This window comes from Microtus oregoni, unplaced genomic scaffold (genome assembly GCF_018167655.1).
Source record: "Microtus oregoni isolate MIOR12 unplaced genomic scaffold, Mior012 000035F_ref0000213, whole genome shotgun sequence".
In the NCBI taxonomy this organism is placed as follows: Eukaryota; Metazoa; Chordata; class Mammalia; order Rodentia; family Cricetidae; genus Microtus; species Microtus oregoni.
Genome location: NW_024543094.1, coordinates 22,147,247 through 22,161,431, shown reverse-complemented (window position 1 = coordinate 22,161,431; position 14,185 = coordinate 22,147,247). Strand labels below are relative to the sequence as shown.

Here is a 14,185-nt window from a genome sequence, read left to right as displayed (position 1 = left end):
AGTATGGAAGTTTAGGTTGGCAGTTCTGGTCCATTAGATCTTGGATTGTATTTCTCTAGGCTCCTCTGGCTTTCCAAGTTTCTTCTAAGGAATCAACTGTTCTAATAGGTTTTCCTTTTTATGTGATTGGCAATTTTTCTCTAGTGACTTTTAATGCTCGTCTTGTCTGTTTGGTGTTTTATGTGCTTCTCGTATCTGTATGGGTTTGTCTTTCCTTAGTTTGGAGACATTTTCTTCTATAATCTTTTTGAAGATCCTGCCTGTGCAATTGACCTGACCTGGGATTTATCACTCTGTTCTGTTCCTTTGATTTAAAGGTTTAGTCCTTTGGTGGAATCCCACATTGTTTGTATGTTAGGTATGTGCGTGTTCTATAATATTTCATTATCTTTGCTTGTTTTTGTCTGGTTTCTCTACTTTATCTTTGGGTCCTGCTATTCTGTATTCTGCTAGATTTGTTCTACTTCTAAGGCTCTCCCTTGTTCTAGTTAGGTTATTGAACTTTGCAGATCCATCCTCACTTCAGCTTTTCTTTTTAATGTTTTTATCTCTTTATTGAATTCAATTCTCAAATCCTATATTGTCTCCATTATTTCCATCAACCTTATATATTTGGGTTGGGGGGATTAGTCAGGTGTTTGTTGTTTTAAGTTCGTTATCTCTTAAGTTCATTGAGCTGGGTTTGTTTTTTTGTTGCTGTTGTTTTGGTTTTGTGGGGAGGGGATGTTTGTTTTTATCTTCTTAAAATTCCTTGGAATCTTTAACGAAGTTTATGATTCTTCTTTGAAATCCTATGTTCTGAAGTTCATGTAGTTTTTTCTCTTTGGAGAACATCTCTACAGGACTGCTGGATTTGGGGGACTAAGTCCTGTCTTCATCTTTCATAATTGTATTTTTGCAATGAGATCTTCGTATGTGGACTTCTTTTGTTAGTTTTGAGTCTGATATGGAAACAGTATGTTAGGACATAACACAGGATGTATAAGCCAGATTGGTCCTGAAGGTTGGATTTGTCTTAGGTAGAATGAAGTCAGGTGCCCTGGGAACTGGACTGGCACACAGGATGTGAGTTCTGGTCTAAGTCTTGAGTTGGGAGGCAGATTTGGGTTAGGAGAGATGCATGGAGCACCAAGGTGCACGGAGCAGACCACAAGGTGCACTCACCTGGCTAGACCCTGCTTCAAGATGAACAGGTTAGATGTGAGCTGCAAGGAGCCTGCAGCTGATGGCAGGTGGTATGCTCCTACTTGGAGCCTCAAGTTTGGGGTCAGCACATCCAGTGGTGTTTAGATGAGTCCTGGGCATTGAAACTGGGTTCTGGGCTAGACCTGTGGGTTGGGGAGATTGAGGCAGACTAATCTTGCTAGAGCCTGCCCTAAGATGTGGAGGACCCTGGCAGGGCAAAAAGTTTTCTATACTGTTTGTTTAACTAAACCATAAAATGTTTTTTGTGAAATTGTCATTGTCAGCACTTAGCTCTTCTGTGCATACAAGCTTTAGCTCTTTTGTGTGGGTGTCCTTGTTGCTGTGTTGGGTTTAGTGTGAATTTTTTTATATTTAATTCTGTAGTTATTGTTAGTGTCAAGCTTGTTTTAAGATTTTTTTTTTTTTTTTTTTTTTTTGCTTTTACACCATCAGTTGTCTAAATAGGACTGAATCGCTGCACTTCAGTAAAATGAGACTGGAACCAGCAGAATTTGTTGTAAAGAATTCTTTACACTACATTTCTTCATGATAATTTGAAGATTTATGCAACTGCTGAATTACGTTGTTTTTTTTTTTACCTTCTGATGATTTTATATATACATACTGAGTTTTTTTTTTTTTTTGAGCTCTACATATTTTTTCTGCTCCCATTCCCTGCCTCTCCCATCCCCTTCAATCCTCTCGCAAGGTCCCCATGCTCCCAATTTACTCAGGAGATGTTGTCTTTTTTTACTTCTCATGTGGATTAGATCTGTGTATGTCTCTCTTAGAGTCTTCATTGTTGTCTAAGTTCTCTGGGATTGTGATTTGTAGGCTGGTTTTCTTTGCTTTATGTTTTAAAAACCACTTATGAGTGAGTACATGTGATAATTGTCTTTCTGTATCTGGGTTACCTCACTGAAACTGATGTTTTCTAGATCCATCCATTTGCCTGCAAATTTCAAGATGTCTTTATCTTCTGCTGTGTAGTACTCCATTGTATAAATGTGCCACATTTTTCTTATCCATTCTTCAGTCAAGGGGCATTTAGGTTGTTTCCAGGTTCTGGCTATGACAAACAATGCTGCTATGAACATAGTTGAGCACATGTCCTTGTGGCATGATTGAGCATCCTTTGGATATATACCCAAAAGTGGTATTGCTGGGTCTTGAGGAAGGTTGTTTCCTATTTTTCTGAGAAATTGCCACACTGATATACAAAGGGGTTGTACCAGCTTGCATTCCCACCATCAGTGCAAGAGTGTTCCCTTTCCCCACAACCTCTCCAACATAAGCTGTCATCAGTGTTTTTGATCTTGGCCATTCTTACAGGTGTAAAATGGAATCTCAGAGTTGTTTTGATTTGCATTTCTCTAATGACTAAGGATGTTGAACATTTCCTTACGTGTCTTTCAGCCATTTTAGATTCCTCTGTTGAGAGTTCTCTGTTTAGGTCTGTACTCCATTTTTTATTGGAATATTTGTTTTTTTGATGACCAATTTCTTGAGTTCTTTGTATATTTTGGAGATCAGCCCTCTGTCTGATGTGGGATTAGTAAAGATCTTTTCCCATTCTGTAGGCCATCATTTTGTCTTATTTACTGTGTCCTTTGTTTTACAGAAGCTTTTCAGTTTCAGCAGGTCCCATTTATTAATTGTTTCTCTCAGTGTCTGTGCTACTACTATGGTTATATTTAGGAAGTGGTTTCCTGTGCCAATGCATTCAAGTGTACTTCCTACTTTCTCTTCTATGAGGTCAGTGTGGCTGACTTTATGTTGAGGTCTTTGATCCATTTGGACTTGAGTTTTATGCATGGTGATAGATATGGATCTATTTTCATTCTTCTACGCGCTGATATCCAGTTTTGCCAGCATCATTTGTTGAATATGCTTTTTGTTTCACATTTATAATCTTTGCTTCTTTGTCAAAAATCAGGTGTTCAAAAGTGTGTGGATTAATATCCGGGTTTTTGATTCAGTTCCATTGGTCCTCCTATCTGTTTTTATGCCAATACCAGGTTGTTTTTAGTACTGTAGCTCTATAGTAGAGATTGAAATCAGGGATTGTGATGCCTCTAGAAATTCTTTTGCTGTACAAGATTATTTTTGCTATCCTGTGTTTTTTGCTTTTCCATACGAAGTTGAGTACTGTTCTTTTGAGGTCTGTGAAGAATTTTGCTGGGATTTGGATGGGCCTTGCATTGAATGCTTTTGGTAAGATAGATTGCTATTTTTACTATGTTAATTCTACCTGCCCAAGAGCATGGGAGATCTATAGATGTCTGTTAAGCCCATTTGAGTCATAACATCTGTTAGTTCTCTTATTTCTCTGCTAATTTTTTGCCTGACTGACCTGTCCAATGGTGAGAGTAGAGTGTTAAAGTCTACCACTATTAGTGTGTGTGGTTTAATGTATGATTTAAGCTTTAGAAGTGTTTCTTTTACATATGAGGGTGTCCTTTTATTTGGGGCATAGATGTTCAGTATTGAGATTTCCTCTTGATGGATTTTTCCTGTGACTATTATGAAATGTCCTTCTTTGTCTCTTTTGACTGATTTTGTTTGAAGTCTATTTTGTTAGATATTAGGATAACTACATCAGCTTGTTTCTTAGGTCCATCTGATTGGAATTTTTTTTCCCCAATCCTTTACTCTGAGGCAATATCTGTCTTTGAGGTTGAGGTGTGTTTCTTGAATGCAGAAGAAGAATGGATTCTGTTTTCATAGCCAACCTGTTAGCCTGTGACTTTTTATATAGGTGAGTTGAGTACATTTATATTAAGGGATATTAATGACCAGTGATTTGCTATCTCCTGTTAACTTAGTTTTTGTTGTTAGAGATTTTAATATGTGTGCTTTTTTCCCTTTTTTGGGATTTGCTGCTATGAGATCATCAATTGTCTTTGTTTTTGTTGAGGTAGCCAACTTCCTTGGGTTGGATATTTCCTTCTAATACTTTGTATAGGCCTGGGTTTGTGGCTAGGTATTGGTTAAATCTGGTTTTGTCATGGAATATCTTGTTTTGCCCTTCTGTGGTGATTGAAAGTTTTGCTGGATATAGTTACGTTGTCATTTTAAGTGGAGTTTTTATCCATTTGCAGGTTTGTAAAACTGCTAAAAAAGAAAACAATTTAACTTCAAGGTTTAGCTGTAGTTCTTTTTTATTTTTTTATTTTTTATTGCTTTTTAAATAATACCATTCAAAATTTCTACTTCCTCCCCTTCTCCCATTCCCGCCCTGCTCTCCCACTCATGGTCCACCCTCCTCCTCCAGTCCTAAGAGACAGCAGGGTACCCTGCCCTGTGGGAAGTTCAAGGCCCTCCCCACTCCATCCAGGCTTAGGAAGGTGTGCATCCAAATAGACTAGGATCCCAAAAAGCCAGTACATGCTGTAGAGACAAATCTCAGTGCCATTCTCATTGGCTTCTCAGTCTGCCCCAATTGTCAGCCACATTCAGAGTCCAGTTTGATCACATGCTCATTCAGTACCAGTTCAGCAGCATTTGGTGAGCTCCTATTAGATCAGGCACACTGTCTCAGTGGGTGGACCAACCCTTCATGGTCCTGACTTGCTTGCTCATATTCTCCCTCCTTCTGCTCTGCAACTAGACTTTGGGAGCTCAGTCCAGTGCTCTGATGTGGTTCTCTGTCTCTATCTCCATTGGTCACTGGACAAAAGGTTCTATAGTGATATTCAAGATAGTCATCGGTCTGACTAAGGGACAAGGCCACTTCAGGCACTGCCCAGTGACCTAGTTGGGGACATCCCGTATACACCTGGGAACCCCTCTAGAGTCAGGCCTCTTGCCAACCCCAAATTGGCTCTCTTAATTAAGATATCTTCTTCCCTGCTCCCATCTCCGTCCTCCCTCCATCTCAACCATCCCATTAACTGTAGTTCATAAGTAGATTTTTTTAAAATTTTCCTTGAAGATAAATCTTTGTGTCCCTAAGAAAATTCATCTGTGCAGGTACCTAGTAGTAGTAAACTCTATAGCAAAATCATACATAGTTTATCCACCCCTTGGGCTCCTTATGTGATCCTCCCTTCCCCATAATCTGATCAGAAATGTTCATATTCCACCTTCTCTTTAATATTTTTCCAGATAATGGATTCATAGCCGACTCCCTTCTGGAAGATGTGATGAAAGCCTTGGATCTTGTTTCAGACCCTGAGTAGTGAGTGGGATTGGAAGTGATCCCGGGCAGGGATGGGGTAGGGTGGTGGTGCTAAGCCTGTATAACAAGACAATAAATATTTGGGGAAAAAGCCTAGCCCGATCTGAGAACAGATGACCATGTCTGTCATGTGTTGCTTCTTCACTCTCCATTGACTGTCTCACTTCTCAAAATCAGTCTTTCACTATTGATTTGAAACTTTCTCTCTACAAAGACTTCCATTTTTGAGGTCTTATATATGCAATTTCATTGACAATAATGACCTTGCCTTTGTTTTAGATCACAATTTAATGGCCTTCCCTAGACCCACTGAAACTCAGAGGTTTTACATAGAGCATTCAGATGACAACCAGGCCTGGAAAGACTGTAGTAGTCAGGCTCCAGCATCGTCTAGAGCTGAGGAATATATCACTGAACCTGGCTAGAGATGTCACAGAGATGTAACCTTCATAGAACCTTTAAAAACACACACACACACACACAAAAAAAAAAAACTGTTTTACCCCTGAACACATGGCTCAGATTCCATTTCTAATAAAACACAACAAACAAAAACTCTGGAACTGACCTAGTCTAAACACAGGCAGAGGAAAGAGACAGACAGACAGACATCCACCAAACTCTGAGAATGGTCTCCTGACAGAGACCTTCTCAGGAAGGGAGTCCTTTGTAGCCCTGTGCCTGGCCCCTGCTCTAGCTGTCCATCCCTAGAGAGCTTGAGCACAGTGACTCCACCCACCTTGAGCCCTGGGGAAGCATCTTGGGGAAGCTGATCTACCCAAATTCCCTGTAATTCCCAAACATGCTGCTTTGCAGTTAGTAGGCTAACTTTAACTTGTCATTTGAGATAGCATTGGGGGAAGAAAACTGACAGTTTTGAAACCCTTTAAACTGCATTCCCCTTCTCTTTGCCTCTTGAGCTTCATACATCACTCTCCACCAGCCTCTATTACACCTAAGTGGCAAACGCTGTACAGAACTTGTTTACTTGCGATTGCTGCTAGACCAGTAAGGGCCATGCCATGTGCTGCGATTTCCTGGACTAAAGCTCTTATGTCTGTGGCCTTCAAGTTAGATTGTCCAAGAATGTTAAGCATCTATCTTATTTAGTTCTTAAAAGTAACATTTTGAAGATTTTCTTTTATTATTATCTGGTCTCCCAATGCCTCTTGACTTGTTTCTTTCTAACTCCTAGAGCCGAAAATAGATTTTGAAAAGTAAATGCTCCATTTGATTGTTGAATTCATGCATACCTAGAATGCAGAGAGAATCTGCATTTGGGAGGTTACAGCCTGATTTTATAAGCCTTGGTTTTTAAATTACTTTACCTAATAAGGAACAATATTCTAAAGTCATCGTCATAATTTAAATTTTAAATAGTAACAGATTACTCTGATTTAAAAATAGCCAAGTTTTGGCGAATTAGATGCCATTCCTGTGTATTTGTCACTAAAGTTCTAAAAAGAACAGCTCTTAGGATTTTGGCTTCCAAATGTGTTATAGTACCAGCAATTGAGTCATGAGAGAATGGACTATTTTGTGGGTTTGTCTTCTTTGGTATTCACTGTTTTTCTTTTTGTCTCCCTATAGTATAAATCTCATAAAGAACAAATTAGATCCAGAGGGATTAGGAATCATTTTGTTGGGTCCATTTCTTCAAGAATTTTTTCCTGATCAGGTAACAGCCAAGAGAATCTATTGTACTCATTTGCTCTGTTGAGATGATTGTCTGTGAACTAGACTATATTTTTCTTTTTCCTAAAATGCACATGTAAGACTGAGAAAACACCATTACATAAAATCTTCCCATGCAAAGGTCAGAAGGACATGTATGAGCCCATGTAGCAGTGTAGTTCTTAGAAAACATGCATGTGTCAGTACAGTGATACAGTGCCCAGAGGGTGTGTGTGTGTGTGTGTGCTGATATAGCTACATACCCCACTCAGTAGGTGTTGCTGTGCAGTGGGTCTGTCTGTGTCCTGGTTCAGCAATAGAGTCCTCAGAGTATGCCTGTCTTACAGTGACATGTGTGTTGGCATAACCATGCAGTCCTTGATTTGGCATCTCTATGTTAGTACAGTGATGCAGTTCTCTAAGGGTGCCAGTGGACCAGTACACTGTGCAGTACTCTGAATTCCGATGGGTGGCAGAGGACAGTGGAATGCTAAAAAAAAGGATGAATTTAGAAGTACATGAAATAAAGAGAGACACCTCTCTGTCTCCCATCCCTGAGTTCATTCTTACAAAACTGTTGGTTAGTATGTGTCCTGGGACAGTGCCACAAGAGGAAAGGGCAGGAGCTCCTAGTAGCGAGCCCGAGTTTCAGAAGAAAGGGTGAACGGGATAGCTTTGTTCTCAGTGAAATGGTGCATGTTTTCTATTGGCTTTGCCTCAGTTAACAGGGCTGTTAGTTCTCACACTCTTGAGTTGTGCCTGCATCTGCCCTTTTCTTTGTCCTAAGTGAGGCGTGTATCCACTGACCTGAATTATTCAGCTTAACAATCATGGTCGTGTCATCAAATAGCAGCAGTATAAACTCTTCCAATAGAAATGCCAATTTTGTTCAGCTATTGTAGAAAAATGTAGTTGTTTAATTTTGATATGTTGTTAATTTGATATCTTGGGCACAGGTCTGACATGAACAGAGTAACTGGCATTACTGGCACTCAATCTTAGTAGTTAATGCACGCTTAGACAGCATAGGTTCCTTTTGGTTATTACGAATAAAGATGAGTGGTAAAATTCAGGAAGTAGCCAATGCTATCACAGTATAGGAAATTGAACTTTTTAAACTTTGGCAAATAATTTATAAAAAAAAAAAAGAAAGAAAGAAAACACTCTTAAACTTCTCTTTCTGACATTGGAAAGGCAGGCACTATCGGACTATAGTGTCCAGTATGTTAGTATGCCAACCCTTGGGCTTTTCTGAAAGTGCCTTTAGGTGTGTTGGTGGATGGTTAATTATAGCATCATAAGGTTTTGAAGTATTTGAGGCTCGTTATATTTCCAGAAGGTGCTGCCAGGACATTACTAAAAATACTGCTTGTTAGTTTTCAGCGTGGAATACTCCTGCGAGGGTGGGGACTAAAAACTGCAGTAGAAGACAGTTCTCAGCTCTTTTGGCTGCTTGTGTGTTAATTACAAGATGATGCTTAATATTAACTTGTTAGCTCGAGGAATTAATATTGTTTTCATATTTCTGATTCTCTGAGGGTTTCATACGGTGTGTTTTGGTCATACTCACCCTAGCTCCTCTCCTGAGCTCCTCCCAGATCACCCAGTTGTGTGTCCTCGCTGTGTTATTTTATTTAATAACATTGACTGCAGTGAGAGTTCCTGTCTTTGTGGAGGAAGAATGTTCCAGTTCCCTTCTATCCTACAGGAAACACCTTTCTCTCTAATTGGTGCTCTTGAGTCCATCTTACTGTTTGCTTACCTCCCTGTGACTCTGAGCAAGGTCGTCATTCAAGCCTGGTTATTCTCATTACCTCTGTGGAATTCATATTCTTTTCTAGCATATGTGACCCCGCTGTCATTTTCCGCAGGAGCAGAAGGTTCTGAGAATGTCGTGTGTAAGATGTAGTTAGAAATGTAAACCCTCAAGTCTCTGGGTCTAGTGAATCGGGAGCTCTGGGGACAGAGCACGGCAACGTTGCAGCACCTCTGGGTGACTAATGGAGGTCTAACTTAGAGCAGCTTCCTCACAGGAGACCGTTCCCACCTCTGTCTATCCACACCATGTGGGAACTCACTCCCCTGTGCCCCTTCTGCCTTCTTATCTGACCCAGTGGAAGGACACTGCATTGTTAGGGTGTAGACGCTGAGCAGAAGTTAGTTTAGTGAAACCAGTAGGAGCAGCATATCTTCAGTAAGCATATCCTGTATACCTTATAATTGAGTGCAGGTATCCCCCCATTCCTAGAAAATGTGAAAAATGTTCTTGGTGTCATTCAGCTGTTACATGACTGACCCAAGAGCTAAACTAGGTCTGTCATCTAGCCCCATAGGCAAAAGTACTTCCTGCTTTGCCCTGCCTTTGTCCTGTGTGCCAATTAGCTATTCTACCTTGAGAATACTAACAGGATTCAAGTGAGGAGAATGACTATTGTTAAGTTAAAATAAATTGTGAATCAAAACCAAATTACTCACCTAAGTAATCAGAGTGACTCATGTGTACCATTCAGGAAATAGTCACCTAAATTCAGGTTATGAGAGCTTAAATTTTACTTGGGAAATACTAAAGCAAATGTAAAACAATGTAGTCTTCCAGACTAACAACCCAATAATATAAAGTCATGTGATGTTTATTCTCAAATTAATTCAGACAGCTTTTTCTTAAAACTCCCATAGTAGTAGAGGAAACTTTACAGGAAAGTAAGATTTGGGTCAGGTCTTAGAAAATGAGGAAGGGGCATTTTAGAAAGAAATGTGTCTGACGCAGAACTTAGAACTTAGGGTTCGGACTGAAGGGCAGAGTAAGTCCTCTGCTGTTTTGGAGATCCTTGCTTGCTCTTGTCATAAGTGAAGAAACACTCAAAGCTCATAGGAACTGAAAAAGTGAGCTTGGAGAAGGGAAGATGCTCTGAGCCTCAAGCCTAGAGCAGAGCCCTGAACCCTTCCCAGAGTCCCCCCACTTTTCCTCCTTTCAGTAAAGCTGTATCCTTGCAGCCCACCTCTTGTCAGGAGCTGAAGCAGGAGTTTCCAGCAGTCACTTCCCACCAAGTAGAAAAGATCCTAGAGAGGGACCCTGGCCAGGAAGACAAGCTGCAGGGATAGAATATTGCCTGCTGAAAATCAGCTAGGAGCCCAGGCACTTTGAGTAGTAATAAAGTCTTATTAGGCATGATATGTTTTGATTTCTGTGAAATTATATTTTTAATTGAAACTTCTGATTCAGTACTGTGGGGCAAACTGAAGCTGTTGGTGCATGTGTGTTTATGGTTTAGTGGAGGCAGTGTTGCTTTGTTCCACAGCAAGAAGCAAGTATTTGTAGTGAGGGATTTTAAGAGGTATTTGTTAGTAACTTGTCATTTTTAGTGTAACGCGTACATCCACTTAGAGACATAGCAGGTATGGAAGAACTTGTGCCAGTCAGGGCTTCCCTGCTTCCAGAAGCAGCTGTTTCCTTTCTCAGCCTTCCTGGCCGTTAACACCATACAGGTTGTCTTTACCAAGTGATCCCCCAATAACAATAAAGATTTAAGATATTTGCATTTTTACATTCATTGCTTATTAGAAATTGCTCATAAAAAGGTATAACTTAAAGTTTTAATAGTCCTTTATTTATAACAGGGCTCCAGTGGTCCAGAATCTTTTACTGTCTACCACTACAATGGATTGAAGCAGTCAAATTATAATGAAAAGGTATGAGAATTCATTTATAATTTGTCTTCAGCTGGGTTGTGTCTGAGTCTCCTGCAGTTGCTACTTAAGGTGTTCCAGAAGTCTCTCTACTGCCACACATGTAGAAATTGTCTGTATTCAATTTGACTAACACATAATCTGCTTTCAAGCTGTACATTGAACTATGGGGCAATAATTTCACTGTGACAAAATAGCTATCTCTACTATATACACAGTTACTCTAAACTGTGGAGGTATTTCCAGATCAGCAGTTCTGGCTAATTCTCAGAAGGCTCCTATTCATCAATTTAAATGCAGAATTTTAATTGAGAATTTTTTCAATTTACCAAAATGGCTTTATTGAACATTTACCTAGTGTATTTAGTCTTTAGTTTAGTATGGCCCTCTGAAGTCCGTATATGTCTGCTCTGTAGAAGGGCCTAAGCACGGGGAAGCAGCCTGTCCAGAGCCAGGAAATGGCAGAGCTGGGATTGAGACTTGAGTGTAGCCCAGCCCAGTACCTGTGCTTTCAGCCACTCTGCTTTGCACCTCTCCTTTCTAAGCTGTTGACCAGGGCACACAGATGCCATGTGTCTGAGTATACTAGCCTCGTCCAAGGCAAAAGCTTTGTCTGAGCACTTCACCTTTTTGAATGAAACGCCACCTTTGTGTGTTCTTGCCGCAAGTCTTTGTGTTTATTCAAGGAACAGCCACAGTAGGTTTAGCCAATGTTAGGAGGAATGATGCCTCAGTTTGACCTCATGCTGCTTTATAAGTATCTAATTGGAGGGTGGCTATAGAAGTAGATCATAAGTTAGATACATTATCTTATAAAAATGAAACTAAAAGGCTAAAATTTATTTTAATAACAAAATATAAATTAAAACCTTTCATGTCCAAAAATCTTTTCACCAATTTATTGCTATCTGTAACAGAGTACATTTGGTAAGAAACCCTGGATGATTTCATATTGTGTGTTAATGAGTACTTCATCTAGTTGTTGAAGTTTTGCCTAGCTTCATCATCACTAAATATTAATTCACAGCCACAGTCCCTGTAAGGTAGTCAAATATTATCCATATTTTCCAGATGAGGCCTCTGAGACAGGGAGATTAAGTGACTCAGCCAGAGTCACAGAGCAAGTCACTGACAGAGCAGGGATTGGAACTGAGTTCCTGATTCCCAATCCTGTCCTTGGTCTGCTTGGCCACGCTACCTGTATATAGTAAGTTTACAGTCATGCTTGTGACAAGCGTCTGACATACTAACACAAGATGAGAAATCAAGACGTCCGGAGTATTAACATGACGTACTGTGTAACAGTTGTGGAGCAGCGTGTGCACATCGTCCATATAGAAGTGTGAAGTAGGGCTGACTACTCAGTTAGGTACCACTCCAGATACCAGGAAAAACACAAGAACACTAGTCTGGCCTGCAGCCACCAGGAAAGACATCAGACACCAGTGGAGACCACAGAAGAGATCACATTGTTCTGCTCTGATGCTGTTGGAGAAACAGGTCCTATGTTAAGATATATTCCTTTCAGAAAAACATTTTAGAAAGTGGCACTTTTGCTTTGAGGTTGAAAAATATGAGTTGTAATTTTAATATGAAGAATGTATTTTACTTTAATGCCTTTGGACTTCCCTAAAGAGTAAAGTTTATAAACCAAATTATGTGCCCTAGTAGTAGAACATCCTATTCCTCCATCAGTTGTGTTTTTAAGGGAACTCTTGTTGAAAGCTGATAAACGTTTCTTTTGGCTCCCTGGTCACATACTTATGTTATGTTTTTTATGTTATGTTATGCTTTTATGTTATGAGAGCATAATTGCAATCATGTGTAGCCTCCACTGAATTGGTAAAAATAGTTAATGCATACTCTGGAAGAGAGCAGTCATAGGCACTCCTTTTAATAGCACAGCGATTAGTGTACACATTGAATCCTTGGTAGTGTTCTCCTGGTATGGCAAATAACTTTAAGTATTTTCTTTAAAAAAAAAATAAAGCAGAATAATTGTTTTCTAGTGTCTGCCCCCAAATTAGTTAATGTGATCATTGCCAGGTCTCTGCTCTGTCACCCTTCCATGACTTTTGTGTCTGTCCTCACATGTACTCAAGAGCTGCATTCCAAAACCATTGAGTCCAAAGCCGGCAGATCCCGTTAACATGCTGATCATCTTCAGACCCTTACACTGAGCGTGGAAGATGAAGTCCTCTCAGAGTGCATAGCTGTGTTCTCCTTGAGAATAGGAGCGACTGACTGCCTCAGTAGCCAAGCCAGAGCAAGCACAGTATGCCATGTGGACACTAGGGGAAGAAACACACCCTGCTGTCCATCATTTGAAGAACGATTTTTTTCTTCATCTAAAAGTATATGGCTTGTGATTCGCCTATCTTTTTTTTAATCTTGATCTCGAATTCTAAATTTTACCAGTTAATTAAAATTCATTTATAAATTTATTTTGCAGATGTTATAGTTGAGTATAATTCCTATCAAAACAGTTAGATGTAAATCTCCACATAATGAGGTCTTAGAAACATACTTGACTGTGAAGCTATCTGTATCCACTTGAGAATTTGCTATGAATGTTAACTGACCTTGCTGGCTTTCCTCTTAACAGGTAATGTATGTGGAAGGGACCGCCGTGGTTATGGGCTTTGAAGACCCCATGCTACAGACAGATGACACGCCTATTAAACGCTGTCTCCAAACCAAATGGCCATGCATTGAATTACTGTGGACCACAGAACGCTCTCCTTCACTCAACTGAGTTGTCTGAGTATTTATAAGGAAGATTGTAAAACAGGTGTTGAAAGGGGGATTCATGACTGGCTACGTTAAGCTAAACACTGGTATTGTTGATTAACTGTAAATAACAATTAAAAACACATTTTCAGTGTTTATGATATGTTTAAATTATTTGTTCTAAAGCTTTATGTTAAAGGTTATCCTATTTTAATCCTTTCTTTGAAATTTACTAGCGAAATTAGGCTTTAATTAAATGTTATCACTTCCGCAGTCAGGTAATTGGTTGTTCCTTACCAGATAATAAACACAATATTGCAGCAGCTTTATAACGAGACTCAGCCACAAACACCTCCTGTGTCTCATTTCATTCAGGTTCATTTTGCCTCCACACCAAAAATGTAGAAGTTCATTTTTGTTTTCCATTGTCATTCATTTATGGAAAATATGTTTTCCATAAGAAATACTAATAAATAACAAAGTATCAGCCCTGGTCCTTTGGTAACTTATTTAACTCTAGCATGTTTACAAAAGTGGAAAATATTTGGGAGCTTCCCATTTGCTCACAGGTGCATAGGGATGGATTTTTACAATGATGTGGGGAGACTCTGTTTGCTAGATGGTCTTAACACTGTAACTTTCACTTCACTGTATTGCTAAGCACACTTCTCCACCTTTGTTCCTGCAAGCCAGCTTTCCTATATATATTTATAAGCTTGGTTAATGCAT

The 14,185-nt window shown here is 39.6% G+C and overlaps 1 protein-coding gene across 5 annotated transcripts in view; it reads left to right on the top strand.

Moving 5' to 3' along the window:
• The window catches only part of Mindy3 (MINDY lysine 48 deubiquitinase 3), a 72,862-nt gene extending 59,252 nt beyond the window's left edge, over positions 1–13,610 (top strand). For all 5 annotated transcript variants that reach the window (XM_041630852.1, XM_041630851.1, XM_041630855.1 and 2 more), the window contains 4 exons: positions 5,293–5,365; positions 6,956–7,043; positions 10,658–10,729; positions 13,332–13,610. In XM_041630852.1, the coding sequence (XP_041486786.1) occupies positions 5,293–5,365; positions 6,956–7,043; positions 10,658–10,729; positions 13,332–13,481 (383 nt within the window). In that variant the 3' untranslated portion in view covers positions 13,482–13,610. The remainder of the gene's footprint in view (positions 1–5,292; positions 5,366–6,955; positions 7,044–10,657; positions 10,730–13,331) is intronic.
• Positions 13,611–14,185: the final 575 nt, after the last annotated feature.